We start from the raw sequence: 17,563 nt of genomic DNA, 5'->3' as shown, positions 1-17,563 counted from the left end.
CCTCGGTCTCCCCGCCAGGCCTCCCGGAGGCCGTGGGCCTTCCCGAAGGGCCGGCGCCGTGCGCCCCGAAGCACCTCGGCGCCAGAGGTCAAAAGGAAGCTCGGGCTGGAAGGGGAAGTGCGCCGGGCCGGCCCTCGCCCCAGCACCTGGGCCGCGACCGCGGCGTCGCAGCCGGGCCCCGGGCGCACCCCGCGCCCCACCCCGCGGGCCCGGCCGCCCAAACCCTGCGGGGCGTCCAAACCGCCCCTTGGACCTGGGGAGTTCCGGAACCTGGCGCCCGCCCTGTGGAGCGGCTCAAGCCAATGGGAAAGCGCGGCGACGCTTCATTTGCATGTGGGCGCGCCATGGCCAATCGGAGGGCGCAACGGCGCTATATTTGCATGTGGGCGCGGCGCGGCCAATCGGCGGCGGCGAGGCGGCGCGGCGCGGCGGCGCACTCGAGCATGGCCGCGGCCGCGGCGGGAGGAGCTCCGGGCCCGGCCCCCGGCCCCGCCAGGCCCGCGCCCGCCGCCCGCCACCCGCCGCCCGCGCCGCGGAGGCGCGGGGACTCGCGGCGCCGCCAGGCCGCGCTCTTCTTCCTCAATAACATCTCCCTGGACGGGCGGCCCCCGAGCCTGGGCCTCCGAGGCGAGAAGCCCCCGCCGCCGCCGCCGCCGCCGCCCCCGCCGCTGCCGCCCGCCGAGGCCCGCGAGCCGCCCGCCGAGGCCCGCGAGCCGCCCGCCCCGCCGCCCGCGCCCCCCGCCGGCCTCCCGGGGCTGCCCGCCAGGCCCGCGCCCCAGGGCCTGCTCAGCCCCACGACGGCGCCCGCCAGCCTCGGCCCGGAGGGGCAGCGCCAGAGGTGAGTGGTCGGCGGGGGGCGCGGGCGGCCCGCAGGCCCTTCAGCCCGGTGCGGGGCCGGGCGGGCCTGGGCTGGCGATGCGGGACGGCGGGTCCAGGAAGCAGAGGCGAGGCTCGGGGTGGCGTCGACCCCGCTCCGCCCAGGCGCGAGTCCGGCGTCCGGGACCTGTTTTTGACGCCAGGCCAGGGCCCTGCTGGCTCCGGATGCCCCCCCCCCCATGGGTGCTCCGGACCCAGACCCGCGTCCCTCTGCCCTCGGGTCACAGGGCTTGCTGAACCCCGGCTCTGGCCCTGCCCCCCTCCCTGGCCCCCCGCCTGGCCCAGGGCAGCCCCCAGCCCTGAGCTCCGTCCCCTGCCCAGTGGCGCTGGCAGCCGGCGCCCTGTGTCCTTCCTGGGAGCCCCAGCCCACCGGCCCGCCCCGCTCCCTACCCCACGACCTCCGCTGCTCACCTCCAGCGGGGGTCTGCTCGGGCCGGGAGGGATGGGTGCACACCTGGGTGGGGCTCGTGGCTCCCTGTGCCTGGAGGTCATTGCTGGCCCGCCCAGAGAGGTAGCTGTGGGGTTTCAGGGAGCCGGGAAGTTGAGCCCAGCATGGAGCCCTGTCATCTGAGGTCCTGACCTCAGATCCTGCCTGTTTCTGAGTGGCCAGGGGATGGGTCTGAAATGGCTGAGGTCACCAGCCTGACCTCTCTGGCACCCGGCCACAGGGGGGTCCTGCCAGCCCTACACCTTTCCATGAGACTCCCCCACTTCCCTGAGGGGCATTAAGAGCCTCCTGGGGTCAAGGGATCCATTTACCCAGGGTGACAGCGTTACTGTGGGAGCTGGCCTCACATGTATGAGGAGGGCGTGTGCCTGCTTGTGTGCTGCTGCTTCCCTGTGGGAGGCTTTGGCCTTTCTGATCCCCTTGGCCTGCCTTCCACCCCTGCTGGTGTGGATGCCCCCCCACACACACATACACACCTGCCCATGAGGAAGTCATCCTTCCTTGGGCTCTGCTGTTGGTCACTGCCCTGTTGTCCATCCTTGATGGGCACAGGCCCTGAAGAAAAGGACCAGCATCCCCACCCCATCCCACACCCCCAACCCCACACTACAGCCTCCAGAATCCCAGGATCATGGATTTTAGGAGAGGAAGAGAACTGAAGTTCCCAAAGTGTATGTCTGGGTACTGATCTGAGCGAGCTCTAGCCCCATCCCCAGCCCCACTGTTCAGTAGCTCTGTGATCTTAGACTAGAAAGGCCTTCCAAGCCTCAGTCTCCTCCGGAGGAATGGGTGGGCTCATACAGAGTGCTTTCTGAGGTCAGGTGATGCTAAAGGTTCAGTGAGACCTTCAACAGCACTCGTCCATCCTGGGGTCCACTGTTCGTTAGCCGGAGGGGGGATGGGAACCCGCCTTGCGTCACACGAGAATTAACACTGTGATTGCCTAATGCCCCAGAGCACACTGCTTTCTGGACCTCTGGCCAGGCGCGGAGCAGATGGTCAGGCGCCCAGCCTGGCAGCTGACTCACTGCACTCTGGCTTTGGCCCACAAAGCTCAGGTGAGTCTAGAGAATGTGGTGTCAAAGCACCGCAAAGGTGGCGACACCTCGTACTTATTAGTGCCAGTGTGCAAGTAAAGGGGGAAAGGTGACCCCACAACTCAGGGCAGTCAGATGGGCCCAAGCAGAGCCCAGGTGCAGCCTTGAGGCGCAGGAGTCCTCTCGGTGCTGCCCCGTCTGGAGCAGCGTCCAGAGTCAGCCAGGGCTCATTGGCATCCAGCACCTTCCAGGTTAAGCGCGGTGCGGCCTTGCGCTAGCACTCTGTTTAGAATGCTGTTGGAAGTGGCGCTGTAGCTCCAGTGGTAGAGCACTTGCCTTGAGCTGAAGAGCTGAAGGACAGCGCTCAGGCCCAGAGTTCAAGCCCCACAACCGCCAAAAAAAAAAAAATCCCTCTAGAATGCAGTTGGGGCTTTGTTGCCCTTTATCTGAAAACAGCTAAGGGGTGGGCTAAGGCTGGACCGTAGGGCCGCAGGGTGTTTCTCAGCAGCAGCTCAGAGGCTTGGCCGGGCAGTCCCTCTGTGTCCTTCCACCCTGTGAAGCAGCTCGCCCCACAGGCCTCTGCTGGCGGTGTGGGCGCGGGCTGCCTTCGCTTGTGACTGGCGGAACCCTGGAGGGGGCCATTCTCTGGGCGCATGTGCCCTGAGGATCCACAGTGGGCCAAGCAGGCTGCTCAGGCTGGACGCGGAGCAGTGACAGTGGGACACAAGTCCTGTCTGCGCTTACCCGGCCCAGGATGCCCACCTGCCCTCCGGGCTGGGCTGTGGGATGAGCTAGGGGCTTGCTGAAAGCCCCTGTCCTTTATCAGAGGTGGTTCAACAGCGCCCTCCTGTGGCTGCTGGCAGGCGACTCCAACCTCCGCCTGCGGCAGGGTGGTCACCCTTTGTAGTCCTCAGCCTATGAGAGATGGCTGCCCAGCCTCTGCTGGCCCTCTAGTGAGCAAGTGAGGAAGCCGCCACCAGAATGGCTGAGGTGGAGGCCCATCGGTGGCCTGGTCAGGGAGGCACTGGCAGCAGCAAGGGCCACGGAGGGACACCAGGCCAGGATTGCCCAGCCGTTTGTGCTGGGAGGCTTTGGAGTCCGTTTGCTTGTTTGGGGCATATTCTGGTGAGGTACGTGGAACTCAAATGTGGCCCGTGGATTGACACAGGCACCCCCTGTGTGGCCATCACCTGCTCCTGGGTTTCCCCCTGCCCTCCCCGCCATCCCTCCAGGGCAGGTGTGCTGTTCCCATAGTTCAGGTCCCACTGATCCTGTCCAGTCTGCTGGACAAGGCTGTGGTTGGCCCTTTTGGCCTGTCTTCCGAGTGCCAGGAAATGTGCACTGGCTTCTGTTCCCCTCTTACCAGCTGGGTGACCCCAGGCAGGTTGCTGAATGGCTCTGTGCCTCAGTTTCCCCCTCTATAAACTGACTAGTGCCTACCTGGTAGACTTGTGGGATAGAGTTTGTAAAGAAAGGGCTCACAAGGAAGGAGAGAAAAAGTCACTGAAGGAAAAGATGTGTGGACCATCTGGGAATGGATTTTATGAGCTGCTGAGAAGAGCACACCATCCCTAGAGTGAGGAGAAAATAGGAACGAGCCTCCGCTCACAGCGCCTGCAGGCTGCCTCTGCACCTGCAAATGAGGCCCCAGGTGTGCGGGAGCCAGGGGCATTGCCGGGTAATTGAGGGAATGCCCCTAGAGAGCCAGGCTGCCCTGGGGAGGGGCCTGAGAACACAGACTCCAGCCTCTGCCACGGCCAGGTTGGTGTGAGGAGTGTTGACATTGGGGCTTGTCTGCCTGCCCCCCACCCTGCACCCCTGCTTCTGAGGCCACTGGGGCCTTCGAGGAGTGGTGGGGATGGGCTGGGAGGGCTTACCCTGGGCGCTGCCCGGAGGAAGTACTGGCCTGGCCCAGCAGCTACAGCTCCCAAAAGTGCTCCTCCCAGGGGGCCTTCCCCAGGACGCCTGACTTGGCTCACAGTGAGTGGCATGGTTCTTGCTGACAGACTGAAAGCCCATTTCAGGACAGCGGGGCCGCCTGCGGCCCGCTTCCCACGCAGCAGCCTGCCCTGCTCTCCTTACCGCACAGATGGGCTCGGGGGCTCAAGGAGCCTGCCCAGCTCACGCAGCTCAGAAGCTGCAGTGCGAAGCCCTGCCCGGCGCGGTGGCCGCTGTATCGTCACTGTCTGCATGTTGGTCCCTTGATCTGCCTGTCGTGTGCAGCGGGTACGTGGGGCTGTAACACCCGTGCAAAAGGCCAGCCCTCAGTCACCTCGCTGGTGGACCCCAGTCCCTCGTTTCCATCTGGCATTGGGGCTTCCCGTGAGCCCCCAGGTCAGGAAGGTCAGCTACCAGAAGAAGGCTCAGGCATGTCCGTCTGGCCAGACGCTCACTTCTGCTCAGAGGCCAAGCCACCTTCTAGGTGTGTGGACTTCCTCCCCTTAGCCTCAGACTGTCCCCTCCCTGCCCTCGTACGGCTGGCCCTTTGTGCCTGTGTCTTAGTCACCTATTAAGGACACCAGCCGCCTGCTAGGCCCCAGCCCACTGACCTCATTCTACCTCATCCCTCTCTGAGACCCTTCTGGTGTTTGACTTCAACCTGTTGAATCTGCAGGGGACACGGTTCAGTGCATGCCCAGAACCCCAGCAAGGATTAAGGGTGTACTCAGATCTGTGGGTGCCCACACGGAAGGCCAAGGGGCTCCTTCATCTAGAAGTTTCTGGCCAAGGGCTGAGGCTTGAGTGCATAAGACAGTGGCAGGATCCAGGGCATGGCCACACTTGGCACTGCCGCTTTTAACCACCTGTCTGTTTCTTGTGATTTGTGCATTTCTTTCCCTGCCCTCAAGGATGGGCACTTTATGCTTGGTGGGAGCTTGGGCCCTGGTGGCTGCCTGGGTTCCACATGGATCCCTGCACACTGTCGGGGAGGGAGGGAAGTTTCCAGGGCTTTCTGGAAGGCTTGCAGATCAGTGGACCTGGAGTTGGGTTGAGTCATGTGCACATCGGAGCAAAGTACCTGTGTCACAATGTAAAAAGATCTCCGAGGGCCAGCAGAGCAGCGCAGGCCTATAACCCGAGCTACTTGGGAGACAGAGATCCGAGGACTGCCGCTTGAGGCCAGCAGGGCATGGAGGCTTACAGACTCAGTGGCTGGGCGCAGTGGTGTGGCCCTCGTCCCCAGCAACATGGGAGCACACAAATGAGGCCCTGTCTCTAAAGTAACCAACACAAAATGGCTAGAGGCCCAGCTCAACTGCTGGGATGCTGTGTAGTACTGGGGGCCCAGTACCACCAAAAGCCCAGCTACCCATAGATAGCCTCTGGAAAGACAGGCGTGGCCTCTCGCTGGCCACAGGGCCTGCCCACGTGACAGGGACAGGGAGCCTGCAAAGCTGTCCCCAGTGCTGCCTGGGGTCAACAGTGAGAACCACTGGACCCTGGCGGAAGGCTCTTGCGTCTGCATTGGCATTCCCTTCTGGAACTTCTGCAGGGAGCCGCGGCCTGAGGCTCTGCTCGCCAAGTTCCCAGAAGGTCTGTGGCTCATCGCTGTGACTGTGTACCTGTGGCTGGCCTCCCAAGTCCCCAGGTGGCCCCCATCAGGCTCCACGCCTCCCTGGGTGAGAGGAGCATGGAGCAGAGAGAGCCACGTGCCTGGCACCTCTGCGACCACCAGTCACGCCACGGATACAACGCTGTTCACACCCTCCCACCCCCACCCTACCCCGTCAGCGTCATCACGGGCATCCGCAGGCAGGGTCGCAGTATTTGATCTCTTCCCCGGCATTCTGGGAACTCTGAGGGACACTGTGCGTGTCTTGGCTCCTGGGACAAGGAAAAGAACAAAGCTTGCCAGTCTCAGACCGAGGTGCATGTCTAATGTGGGTCTGCCATAGAGCCATCTGTCCAGCCTGAGCCCTGCTTCAGGAAGGGTGGCCCTGCCGTGGTCCTGTGCACCAGGCCCTGGACCGCTTCCTCCTGCGGCATCACTCAGTGAAGACTGAGTTCAGTTCTGCTGCGGAAAATGCCAGGGATGCCAGGGACTGAGAAGCAGGCGCTTGTCTGTGTGTGGCTGGGTTGTGCATGGGGGTCTTCGCTGTCAGTGGGCCATGCCTAGTACCCTGCAGAGTAGTCAGTGCAGATGAAGGATGGTGTTGGGCTCATGGTGATTCTGAGCCGGCCGGCATGGTGCTCACACAGCCTCTCCCGAGGTCAGGGATGCCACAAACCATGGGAGGTGCCGACGCCGGCGGAAGCCGGTGGACAGCATGCGCCCCTCGAGCGCAAACCGGCTTGGACCCTCCCCGGCAGAGGCAAGGGCCGGAGCTCTGCGTCGGTGGCATCTGCGTGTCCCGTGACTCATGCCACACAGGCACGAATCCACCTCTGGGTGGAAGCCAGGGTGATGGCAGAAGTGACCTTTACAGGGTTGCTGCTCTGAACCTTGTAGCTTTTTCGTGTCTAATGGAGAACAGAGCTGAGAAGCAAAGCCATCCCAAGCCCAGGCGCAGCCCAGGGCTCAGCCGTGGCCGGGAGCCACACTGTCCTCACCAGCGTGGGTGAGCTCAGCACAGCTGTCGCCTGTCCTCCTGGCAGGGCTCTGGCTCAGACACCCAGTGGACGGCGCTCGGGGCAGCTTTGCAGAGTCTCCTGGCTTCCCTGGCCTGGCCTCGGGGAGGCTGCCTGTGTAGCACTAGGCCCCCTCCGCATGGGGCAGGCTGGGCTGTGGGACCCGGGCTGCCTTCCACAGCTCTGACCTGGGCGGCAGCAGCTCTATCCCCGGAACTCGGTGGTGTGGGCAGTCCCTGCCACAGTGGCCGTCTGTCCTGAGGCACAGCTCTTCCCACAGGAGGCGGGTCACCTCCCAGCGCTGCTCCCTGGAATTTCTGGAAGATGCAGTGGGCTGTGCCTCAATACAGAGGTATGTGCCCCTGCCCCGCCCGGCTTCCCCTCCCCTCCCCCCCCCCCCCCCCCCATTGCAGGCCCAGCACTACCTGCTTTTATTTTTTTCTTTTTGGATCTGGTTGTGGTGCCTGAACTCTGGGCCTGGACACTGTTCCTCAGCTCTTCAGCTCAAGGCTAGAACTCTACCACTTGAGCCACAACGCCACTTCTGGCTTTTTTTTGTTTATGTGGTGCTGAGGAATCGAACCCAGGACCTCATGCATGCAAGGCAAGTGCTCTACCACTGAGCCACCTTCCCAGCCCACTACCTGCTTTTTTACCTTGCAGAACCAAACACGCATCTGGGTCACCAAGACACAAAGGCCTGAAGAAAACACACTTCATCAAAAACATGAGGCAGTATGACACAAGGAACAGCAGGTAACGGCACGCAGCCCGGCCTGGGGCTGTGGCTGGCTGTGTCCAAGCCTTTGGGTCCAATCTCTCCCTCAAGTCAGCCCCTGGGGCCCCAGCCCCCATAGCCACGGCCCACCCTGTCCCAGGGATCCTGTGCTGGGGGGGTAGGCCCCACCCTTTCTGGGATCCCCAATGCCTGGCCTCAGGTCCTAGGCTGCCTATATTTGCACATGAGGCCCGCAGGCCCATATTCTGGGGCTGGGCAACCTGCCAGGAGTCACTGAGGGCCCGGGCATACCTGGTGGGGCCCGCATCCACGCAGGACAGAATTCCTGCCCCACCTGCCCCTCGCCACCCACAGGATCGTGCTCATCTGTGCCAAGCGCTCCCTGTGTGCCGCCTTCTCCGTGCTGCCCTATGGAGAGGGCCTCCGGGTCAGGTACGTGCTCATGTGGGCATGCACCCCGCAGTAGCAAAAGGTGGGGTGGGGCAGCACGCCAGCTGCTGCCATGGCTGGGGGCCGCCCATTGCAGCCCCCATCCTCTGGGGCCGGGCGTCGGGTAAGGCCGCCGTGTCTAGGTTTCCCTCTGAAGACACAGCTGTCAGCCCTCGTGACCAGTCCTGCGCTGTGGCTTGAGTTTAATTCAGAGAAGAAAACACTGGCTGAGGGGGTGGGACCGCAGAAAGCCTCACAGCAGTCTGCGTTGGGAAGCGTGCCCAGGGCGTGACACAGCTGGGTCTCAGGTCCTAGCCCCGCCGCTGGGTGTGGCCACTGGGGAAGAGTTAGACACCAAGAAGCGAATTTGGGCAGAAGTGCAGGTAGGTGCTGACAGATGTCCCAGAGCTGTTGGCTGCCTGGTGTTTGGCAGACAGGGTCTGTGACGCCCACTTTTCTTCCCAATGGGCCACGCGCGTGCACGTGTGCTTCGGTAGGGCGGGCAGTCAGGCTGAGGTGCCAGAGCGAGGGCTCCGCTGGGGCCTGGCCCCTCTGGCCTGGACAGGGCGGCGGTAGCCCCTCCCCCTCCCGTGCATTGCAGTGACCTGAGGGTGGACAGCCAGAAGCAGAGGCATCCATCCGGCGGTGTTTCCGTTTCTTCCGAGATGGTCTTTGAGTTGGAAGGCGTTGAGCTGGGAGCCGATGGCAAGGCAAGAGGCGGTGGTGGCCGGTGGCGAGCTGAGAAGCAGCGTTCACATCCACTGAAGGGCAGCATGCCTGCCGCTCACCCCAGCTGCCCAGGCCCATCTCACCCCGTGTCCTCGGTGCCTCAGGCCCTACCTGGGCCTGCTGGGGGGCAGACCCCGACGGGGGTGGGGTCCCGCTTCCCCAGAGCGTGCAGCACGGCCTCCAGGCATGTGCCACTTTCTGGGCCCTTCTGCAGGTCCCAGGGAAGCGGAGCCTGCTGGGACCTTCTGCCATGGGAAATAGCACCGAGTGCTAGTGTGGTTGCTTTTCCAGGTTGTGTCTTATGCAAAGTTCCTGTACCCTACCAACGCCCTGGTCACACACAAGAGTGACAGCCACAGCCTGCCGCCACAGCCTCGGCCCAGCATTCCCCGTGCTCCTCCAGGGGCGAGACACAAGCCTACCCCTGCCCCGCCAGCGCCAGCCAGCACCGAACTAGGTAATCCCATACCTTCTCGGGACCCCGAGGCAAAGGCCCGCGTCAGCACGTCCCGCTCAGCTCCTTCAGTGCAGCTGAGCTTACAAAGGCTGTGGACAGCAGACCAGCAGACCAGGCTGCTGCCGGGGCCTGGCAGCACGCTTCTCTGTCCACCCAGCTGGAGGACACGGGGCCCCAGGCACTGTGCTGTGCTGCCTTCGCTCCTCCCTCAGGGCCGCAGCAGCCCCAGCGAGGCTCTGCTGGCAGGGACTGCTTGTGCTTGCAGGGGGCGACGGCGGAGACGTGCTGGAGTACAACCCCGACCTCCTGGACGACCCGCAGTGGCCCTGCGGGAAGCACAAGAGGGTGCTCATCTTCGCCTCCCACATGGTGCGTGGTCTCTGCCGGACTGCAGGCCCACTCCCCACCATGCGGCTGCCCAGGCCCGGGTGCCCAGCCAGGCCTGTCCCCACCCACCCCAGTAGCTGCAGGGCAGAGCAGGGCCGGGCACTTGCCTGGGGCCCTCAGCGCCTCGTAGCCTAGCCTCCCCAGCAAGGACAGAGATGGGCTCAGAGATCCGGGGCCTCTCTGAAGCCTCGCATTTGCCCCCGGTCTCAGGCTGAGGGGTCTGCCTCTGACGCCAGCCCCTCCCTGCTTCCTGGTCCTTCCCTTCAGACCACAGTGATCGAGTACGTGAAGCCTGCAGACCTCAAGAAGGACATGAATGAGACCTTCAAGGAGAAGTTCCCTCACATCAAGCTGACACTGAGCAAGATCAGGAGGTAAGGAAGAGCAAGACAGGAGCCGCAGGCTGCACCTGCTCCCTGCTCCTCAGCCCTCACCCTGGAGTCCAGCTATCCCCCAGGCTGCTGGGGATTGAACCCCAGGCCTCTAGCTCACTAGACAAAGGCTCTTCCACCTGAGCCATGCTGTCCTTTTGCTTTTTAGATAGGGTCTTCCATTTTTGCTCTGGTTGGCCTACAGCCACTGCCTGTGTCCAGGCTTTTCTGACAGCCAGAAGGCACACAGCGCGGCTTCCCTGCTCCCCCTCTCACTCCCCAGTTTGAAGCGGGAAATGCGGAACCTGTCAGAGGAGTGCAGCCTGGAGCCCGTGACCGTGGCCATGGCCTACGTGTACTTCGAGAAGCTTGTGCTGCAGGGCAAGCTTAACAAGCAGAACCGCAAGCTGTGCGCCGGTGCCTGCGTGCTGCTGGCTGCCAAGATAAGCAGCGACCTCCGCAAGAGCGAAGTGAAGCAGCTCATCGACGTGAGTGTGGGCGCAGCCTGCCGCACCAGCACCCCGGGTGCGGGCGCCGGAGATGGTGGCTAACCAGCTGCCCCTTTTCTCCTTCCCTGCAGAAGCTGGAGGAGAGGTTCCGACTCAACAGGCGAGATCTCATTGGGTTTGAGTTCACAGTCCTCGTGGCTTTGGAACTGGCCCTTTACCTACCCGAGAACCAAGTGTTACCTCACTACAGACGCCTCTCCCAGCAGTTCTAGCCCAGGCCCCTCCGCGGGAAAGCGTCCTTGATAATGGTGTCTGCACTTGACGCACCCGTCTCCTAGGCCTACTCACACCTGCCCTTCGCAGCTGCACGGCTGTCTTCAGTTTTCCTGGAGAGGGGTGTCACCTCATTCCAAAGCTCTCGGCCCCCCAAGAGCACTTCTGAGAGTTTTCCTGGCATGAACACAGGGGCTCAGCTGAGCCCAGCCTGGCACCAGGACTTTGGTCTCTGTTGTGTGGCAGTGGATCCCGGGCGCCCCCTTGCCTTCACTAACCAGAACCAGGATGGACCTGGTGTCCAGACAACATGACACACCGAGGTCACCAGATTCCACTGTGGGAGCATCCATCTTGGATATTCCAGCTAGAAGCCGCGTCCCCCATTCCCTGCCTCTATCTGAGCAAGCTCCAACCAGGGCTCCCCAGCAGCACGGACAGCTCTGGTGTTGGACTAAACCACCAAGAGCAGACTCCTGCTCTGATCCTTCTCCTCACTCAGGCTGTTCCAACTTCACGTCACTGTGAATCGCCCCGGCTGTGGGCTCCTGCCAGGACCCAACCTCTGCCTCTTGCCAGAAAAAGCTGCTTACTTGTGACATTGAACTTCAGGAAAATGACTCTTGGCTCTTGACTTATCCTAAGCAATATTGTAACAGAAAAAAAACCCTATTTATTATTCAGGACTTGGTTCTTTGGGTCTCTAAGGGAACAAAACCTGGTTTAGAGGTCTTAAGGTGTGCCTGACCTCAGGACCACCAAGCAAGGCTCGTGCCACAGCCCTGGGCAGTCAGCATACAGATGCCATCTGGGCAAACCTGGCCATGCAGTGGTCATCCTCATGCTCCTCCAGGCTCACCAGTGCTCTTGTAGGAGCACTGGTCAGCCCAGCCGCTGAGGCAGGCTGCCTAGGCTGGGACACACGCTCCTGGACAGGGGTGATGGCTCTGCCACTCACAGCACTTGGCAGAGGCACAAGACAGCTTGTTCCCTACAAGCCTGCGCCCACCCTCACCACCGCAGCAGAGCGGAACACACAGACAGTCCCCGAAACCATACACATGCCCACTCCATGCCCTGCCCTGTGAAAAGCAGCAGTCCAGCCACCAGAAGCCACTCCCGTTACAGGCACTGTTAAGATGACTTCCCAAGCTCTGCTTTAGTCTCCTTAGGACAGACATTAGCATTGAGAAAATAGCTAGTACACAGTAATAACTTGCTTGTGTATGTAGTAGCATTTAGTCATTTGCCAAGCTGGTCTGTTTGAAACCCTGCTTCCCTATCCTTTTAGAGGATAGCCAAGAACTGCTGCTGTGCAGCACCTGAGCTGCTACAATAAAGCCAGTACTTGGAATGACAGCCTGCATCTGCAATGCACCAGACAGACCAAGAACCATGACTGAAACCTGATGTGGCCCTTCCCAGTACCAGCAAGGGTTGTAGATGTTTGTGTGTGAGCAAAAATCGGACCTCAAAATGCTTGAGCCTTTGTCAGATTGTTTTCAAATGGACGTGTTTCTTAAAGTAAAACGTTGTTTTGCAGTACACTTCAGTGTGTCTCCTTTCAATGAAGCACCGCCCCGTTCCTGGCCCACAGAACCCCACACATACACAGAAAAAACCAACAGTTTCTCAAGTTTATTTATGACAAATGTTCCACTCTAAATTTCCAACTCTTAGAAGTTCCTACAAGAGAAAAACAAAATTAAAAGCGTGTTTCTGGGGAAGTCCTGGTCCACTGTGCCCCAATGTAAGGACCCCACTTACTTTGAGACAATGCAATCACCCTTGGCCAGTCGGAGAATGGAGTCATCTGACTCCCCCTTTGAAAAGAAGGAACAGTCCTGAATATTCCCATCAGGGATCCCAGGGGGCTGGCAAGGGATCCCATAGGATTGGCCAGCTCACATTTCTACGACTACACCAGTGAGGGAAGCTGGTTGGGAGCAGACTCCGGGAGTGTGAGACTGACACCCAAGAGGAGGCAGGCAGCCAGCAAGACTCCGTCTACCTCCATTCCAGCCTGAGGAAGGGATGGTACACAGAAAATTCTAGTGCCCAAACACGGTGGTGCAACTGTCACGGAGAACTCACCATCCTGCGAATGGCCCCACAGATGGCATAGGTCTTAAACTGGCCGTTAAACCTGCCTGTGACCTTGTCGACCTGCAGAAAAGGGGGGAACCACTCACTCAGGCGCCCCCGGCTCTGGCCTGGGCCGGCCCGACAGTTCCAGGCCCCTCCCGGGAGGCCCGGCTTTGCCAAAGCCGGAGTTCCCCAGCTCACCTCGGCCACGTTAATCTGGATGGACGCGTGGTCCTTCGCACCGATGATGCGGTTGCTGGCGGAACTAAGGGAGGAAGGCGCCGTGAGCGGGGAGGGGGTGAGAGGGGCGGGGAGGGGGTCGGAAGGGGGAGCGGGAGGGGGAGCGGGGGGCGAGCGGGAGGGGGTAGGAGGGGCGGGGAGGGGGACGGAAGGGGGAGCGGGAGGGGGAGCGGGGGGCGAGCGGGAGGGGGTAGGAGGGGCGGGGAGGGGGTAGGAGGGGCGGGGAGGGGGACGGGGGGAGCGGGGGGGGGGGGGCCAGGGGGGCGCACTCACCACTTCCGCGGCACGTACAGGTCCACGAACTCGCCCGCGTCGTTCTGCATATCGAAGCCAAACCTGCGAAACCACCGCGCGCGGCCATGAGTTCAGCCCGGCCGCACTCGTCCCCGCATGGCCCCGGCGATCCCCGCACGGCCCGGCCCCGGGGAATCATCGGGCCCCGGCCGGGCGATCCCCGCACGGCCCGGCCCCCGGACATCACCAGGCCCGGCCCGCCGCCCCACCGCCCCGCCGCCCGCCGCCCGCCGCCCGCCGCCCGCCGCCCGCCGCCCGCGCAGCGCGGCCGACCTCAGCTGCTTCCGAGACGAGCGCGAGCGCAGAAAGGAAGTGCGGCGTCCCCCGGCAGCGGTATCGGCGGGCGGGGCGGGGCCTTGGCGATCGTGTCCGGGTCACGCGGCCGCGCCGAGCCTGAGCACCGCCTCCTTTCCGGTTTCCATCTAGATGCGATTCTGCTTCTGCTTCCGCTTCCGCCTTGTGGAGCGCCGGACGCCGCCCGCCCCGCGCCCCCGGCCCCGCGTCCCCCGGCCCCGCGCCCCCCGCGCCCCCCGCACCCCCCGGCCCCGCACCCCGCACCCCCCGGCCCCGCACCCCGCGCCCCCCGGCCCCGCACCCCGCGCCTCCCGGCCCCGCACCCCGCGCCCCCCGGCCCCGCACCCCGCGCCCCCCGGCCCCGCACCCCGCGCCTCCCGGCCCCGCGCCCCCGGCCCCGCACCCCGCGCCCCCGGCCCCGCATCCCCCGGCCCCGCACCCGCACCCCCTGGCCCCGCGGGCGCGGCCGCCCTCCGCGGTGGCCCCGCGGCCTGGCAGGGGCGTCCGCACGCGGGGCGGGAGGCCCACGCGCACTCGGCCCCCCCACGCCTCGGCCGAGGCCTCGGCCCACGCCGACCCGCCGCACGCAGGGAGGGACTCGCGCAGCGGAGCCCGCGGCGGGGCGGCCGAGCCCCGCTCCGGGGCCTCGCGCGGTGGCGGGCGGGCTCTGGCAGGCCAGGGTCAGGGAAGCCCGGGCCCGAGCGGGGGCTGAGCCCGGGGCTCCCCGGGCAGGACCCCGGTGGTCCCCGGCCGCCCTCGGAGACACCGCACGTACAGAGCTCCTCCACGCCGCAAAACGTAGAAGCCGGACGCCGGTGGCTCACGCCTGTTACCCTCGCTCCTCGCGAGGTTGCAGTTCAGAGCCAGCCCCAGCCAGAAAGTCCGCGAGATTCCTGTCTCCACTCAACCACCGAAAAGCTGCAAGTGAGCTGTGGCTCAGGCGGTGGAGTGCCAGCCTGGAGCGCAAGGCCCAGGACCCGCACGGAAGAGGACACGAACATCCCCGGACTCACTAGCTGGAGGTGTACTGGGCAGTCGGTCTCTGGAGTCAGCTCCACCCTGATCAGCACCTAATGGGAATCTGGGCTGCCAGCTCACATTTGGCCCGGCCCACCTCACACTACTGCTGAGGGCTCTCTAGATCCAGCTTGCCTTCCTTCACACAAGATCGCCCCTGCACTTAGTAGGCACACAAGACACCAATTGAGTGCACCTGAAGCCCTCACCCCTCTGAGTTGTCCTCCATTTCATAGGACTGAGAGGATTTATCATCTGGGTCCTGGAGGAGCTGAGATTGAAAAAAGTACCCCCACAGGCTGGGAAGGTGGCTTAGTGGTGGAGTGCTTGCCTAGCATGCATGAAACCCTGGGTTTGATTCCTCAATACCATGTAAACAGAAAAAGCCAGCAGTGGAACTGTGGCTTCAATGGTATTGCACCAGCCTGAGCTAAAGCAGCTCAGGGACAGGCCCAGGCCCTGAGTTCAAGCCCCAAGACTGAAAAAACAAAAGTCTCCCTAACCCCACCCTCATCCCATGCCTGGAAGAGACTGTGTCTGCTGATGCTTCCTCTAGACTCCAGCAGTGTCCGAAGCGAGGTCAACTGAAGCCACTGTCCTTGGGAAGGTGGTTCTGTCCCAGCAGGCCCTGAGGCGTGTGCCTTTCCGGAAATGCCAGTGGTATCAGAGATGACTTGTTTATGTTTGCGGTTGGGGATCTGCAGCTGGCCTGGCTGTGTCAAAGTGTGAGTTAACCCAGCAAACCACATAGTTTACCCTGATCTAAATGTTACAAAATGTATACGTGTATCAAATATAAGTGGGCATCCTGTAAACATGTGTAATTGCTTAGATATAAATGTTTTAAAACACTCCTAAATCCAAGGAATTCTGCTAACTCCCAAGACAAAAGATGGGGGAAAAAAACTACCAAGGCCCCTTGCTCAAAACCAGCGATCAAGAGAAAATTACAACCAAGCACCAGTGGCTCACCCCTGTAAGCCTAGCTACTGAGGAGTCTGAGATTTGAGAATTGGGTTCAAAGCCAGCCTAGGCAGAAGCCTGTGAGGGCGTTATCCCCAGTTAACTACCAAAATATAAGTGAAGTTGAGCACCAATGGCTCACGCCTATAATCCTAGCTACTCAGGAGGCTGAGATCTGAGGATCTTGGTTCAAAGCCAGCTGGGCAGGAAAAGTCCATGGGACTTATCTCCAATTGGCCATCAAAAAGTCAGAAGTGGAAGTATGGCTTATGTAAGGTCCGCCCCTGGATGGCAAGCAGACTCCACCCTCCTCGCAGCAAAGTCTCCACCCAGTACCTGCGTTACCTAGGCAACTGAGACACCTGGAAGAGGTCACATCTGAATTTGATGTGGCCACACCTTTCCCCGCCCATACCCTAGATAAGGGCTAGCCCAGGCCCAGACTCTCTCTCTTTCTCTCTCTGTTCATTTTCCAGCTCTTGCTCTTCTTTTCTAGCTCTCTCTGCTCTCTCTCTGCTCTGGCTCTTTCCTCTCTCTTTCCCAGCCACGTGGAGTGCCAACCTTGCCTGGTCCCAGCAGGTCTACTGAATAAACCTACCCCTTACCTGAATACCACGTGAGTGCTACTGTTCTCACCCCTCTCTCTGCTCTTTTCTAGCTCTTTCCTCTCTTTCCCAGCTCTCTCTCATTCCCAGGCCTTTCCCAGCCACATGGAGTGCCAACCTTGCCTGGTCCCAGCAGGTCTACTGAATAAACCTACCCCTTACCTGAATACCACGTGCGTGCTGGTGCTGTTCTTACTCGATTACCTCTTTTTAAAAACCTAACAGCTTAAGCAGTAGAACACCCTGCGTTCAAGCGCCAGTACACACACACATACACACACACACATATGTATGAAGAAATTGAACCTAGAAATCGATGCCATTTCCAATAGCACTACCAGGGTCACGTTTGAGGGAGGTAAGTCTGACAAGCACGTAGGGTATGCATTCATGTGAACTGTGGCACTGTGGTGAGGACATGCAGGAAAACCTGGCACGTGGAGTGGCATGTCTCCTTGTGTGTTGGGGGAAATCACGGGTTTCTTTACATGTCTGCAGAGTAATTCCATCCCAGCCAAATCCATACAGGCTTTGTAGAAAACTTTCTAAGGTTTATGTGAAAATGCAGCCATAAGCTCACTGAAAAACCTGTGGCATAAAACCCCAGGCCCGGGCTGGGAAGGTGGCTCAGTGGTAGAGTGCTTGCTTTGCATGCATGAGGCCCTGGGTTTGATTCCTTAGCACCACATAAGTAGAAAAACCTGGAAGTGGTGCTGTGGCTCAAAGTGGTAGAGTGCTAGCCTTGAGCTGAAGAGCTGAGGGACAGCACCCAGGCCCAGAGTTCAGGGCCCACAACGGACTAAAATAAAATAAAACCCCAGGCCCACAAACGGTGTCATCAACAGGGATGACAGGCCGGGGAGGTGGCAGCTAGGCTGGGCCCATCCCGAGGGATGTCCTACACCTCCCGGCACGGCCCCCGGCGGGCGCTGGGGGAGCATCCAATCCCAGCACTGCCCCCAGCGGGCGCTGGGGGGCATCCGAGAGCCACTCGGAGCCTGCTTTGCCCGCTGAGCGCCTTCACCCTCCCCTGCGGCCACCGTAGTTGCTGCAGCGCCTTCTATATGGATCCCAGAGTGCGAAGGAAGCCGAGGCCAGGTGGGAGCGAAGATCCTTTCCTCAGGCAGAACCCCAAGGCCGCCCTGGGGCTCAGATCAGCAGTGGCCTCCACAGGGTGGCCTCCGCAGGGTCGCGGAGTGCCCCTGCATCCCCCAGAGCATGCTCACACCTGCCGCCTCCTCCCCTCCTCCCCCCCTGCACCTGCAGGAGCCCTGTGTGATTCAACAGCCAGAATCACAGGA

At 61.8% G+C, this 17,563-nt stretch overlaps 2 protein-coding genes across 2 annotated transcripts; one reads left to right on the top strand and one right to left on the bottom strand.

Annotated features, from left to right (window-relative positions):
• The first annotated feature begins 440 nt into the window (after positions 1-440).
• On the top strand, positions 441-12,311 carry Cables2 (Cdk5 and Abl enzyme substrate 2). Its single transcript, XM_042699540.1, has 10 exons — positions 441-838; positions 7,211-7,282; positions 7,594-7,686; positions 8,024-8,101; positions 8,700-8,808; positions 9,119-9,284; positions 9,550-9,653; positions 9,939-10,045; positions 10,326-10,530; positions 10,623-12,311. Exons 1-10 carry the CDS (start codon positions 444-446, stop codon positions 10,761-10,763), a joined length of 1,470 nt encoding a protein of 489 aa, XP_042555474.1. The 5' UTR covers positions 441-443; the 3' UTR covers positions 10,764-12,311.
• Positions 12,312-12,387: 76 nt separating this feature from the next.
• On the bottom strand, positions 12,388-13,731 carry Rps21 (ribosomal protein S21). The gene is made up of 6 exons (XM_042699543.1): positions 13,657-13,731; positions 13,363-13,425; positions 13,051-13,114; positions 12,859-12,930; positions 12,532-12,587; positions 12,388-12,450 (listed from the first exon to the last, which is right to left on the bottom strand). The coding sequence occupies exons 2-6, from the start codon at positions 13,410-13,412 to the stop codon at positions 12,441-12,443; spliced, it is 252 nt and encodes an 83-aa protein (XP_042555477.1). The 5' UTR covers positions 13,413-13,425; positions 13,657-13,731; the 3' UTR covers positions 12,388-12,440.
• Between the last annotated feature and the right edge of the window lie 3,832 nt (positions 13,732-17,563).

Source organism: Dipodomys spectabilis, unplaced genomic scaffold (genome assembly GCF_019054845.1).
Source record: "Dipodomys spectabilis isolate Male_0828 unplaced genomic scaffold, ASM1905484v1 ptg000257l, whole genome shotgun sequence".
NCBI lineage: Eukaryota > Metazoa > Chordata > Mammalia > Rodentia > Heteromyidae > Dipodomys > Dipodomys spectabilis.
Note: the sequence above shows the minus strand (reverse complement) of the source record. Positions and strands in the feature narration are given on the sequence as shown.

Coding starts and splice junctions, on each gene's coding strand:
- Rps21 (XM_042699543.1), bottom strand. CDS start 13,412: ATGCAGAACGACGCGGGCGAGTTCGTGGACCTGTACGTGCCGCGGAAG. Junction 13,115..13,362: donor CTGTACGTGCCGCGGAAGTG/GTGAGTGCGCCC, acceptor TTCCTCCCTTAG/TTCCGCCAGCAACCGCATCA. Junction 12,931..13,050: donor TCCAGATTAACGTGGCCGAG/GTGAGCTGGGGA, acceptor CCTTTTCTGCAG/GTCGACAAGGTCACAGGCAG.
- Cables2 (XM_042699540.1), top strand. CDS start 444: ATGGCCGCGGCCGCGGCGGGAGGAGCTCCGGGCCCGGCCCCCGGCCCC. Junction 839..7,210: donor CCGGAGGGGCAGCGCCAGAG/GTGAGTGGTCGG, acceptor CTCTTCCCACAG/GAGGCGGGTCACCTCCCAGC. Junction 10,531..10,622: donor AAGTGAAGCAGCTCATCGAC/GTGAGTGTGGGC, acceptor CCTTCCCTGCAG/AAGCTGGAGGAGAGGTTCCG.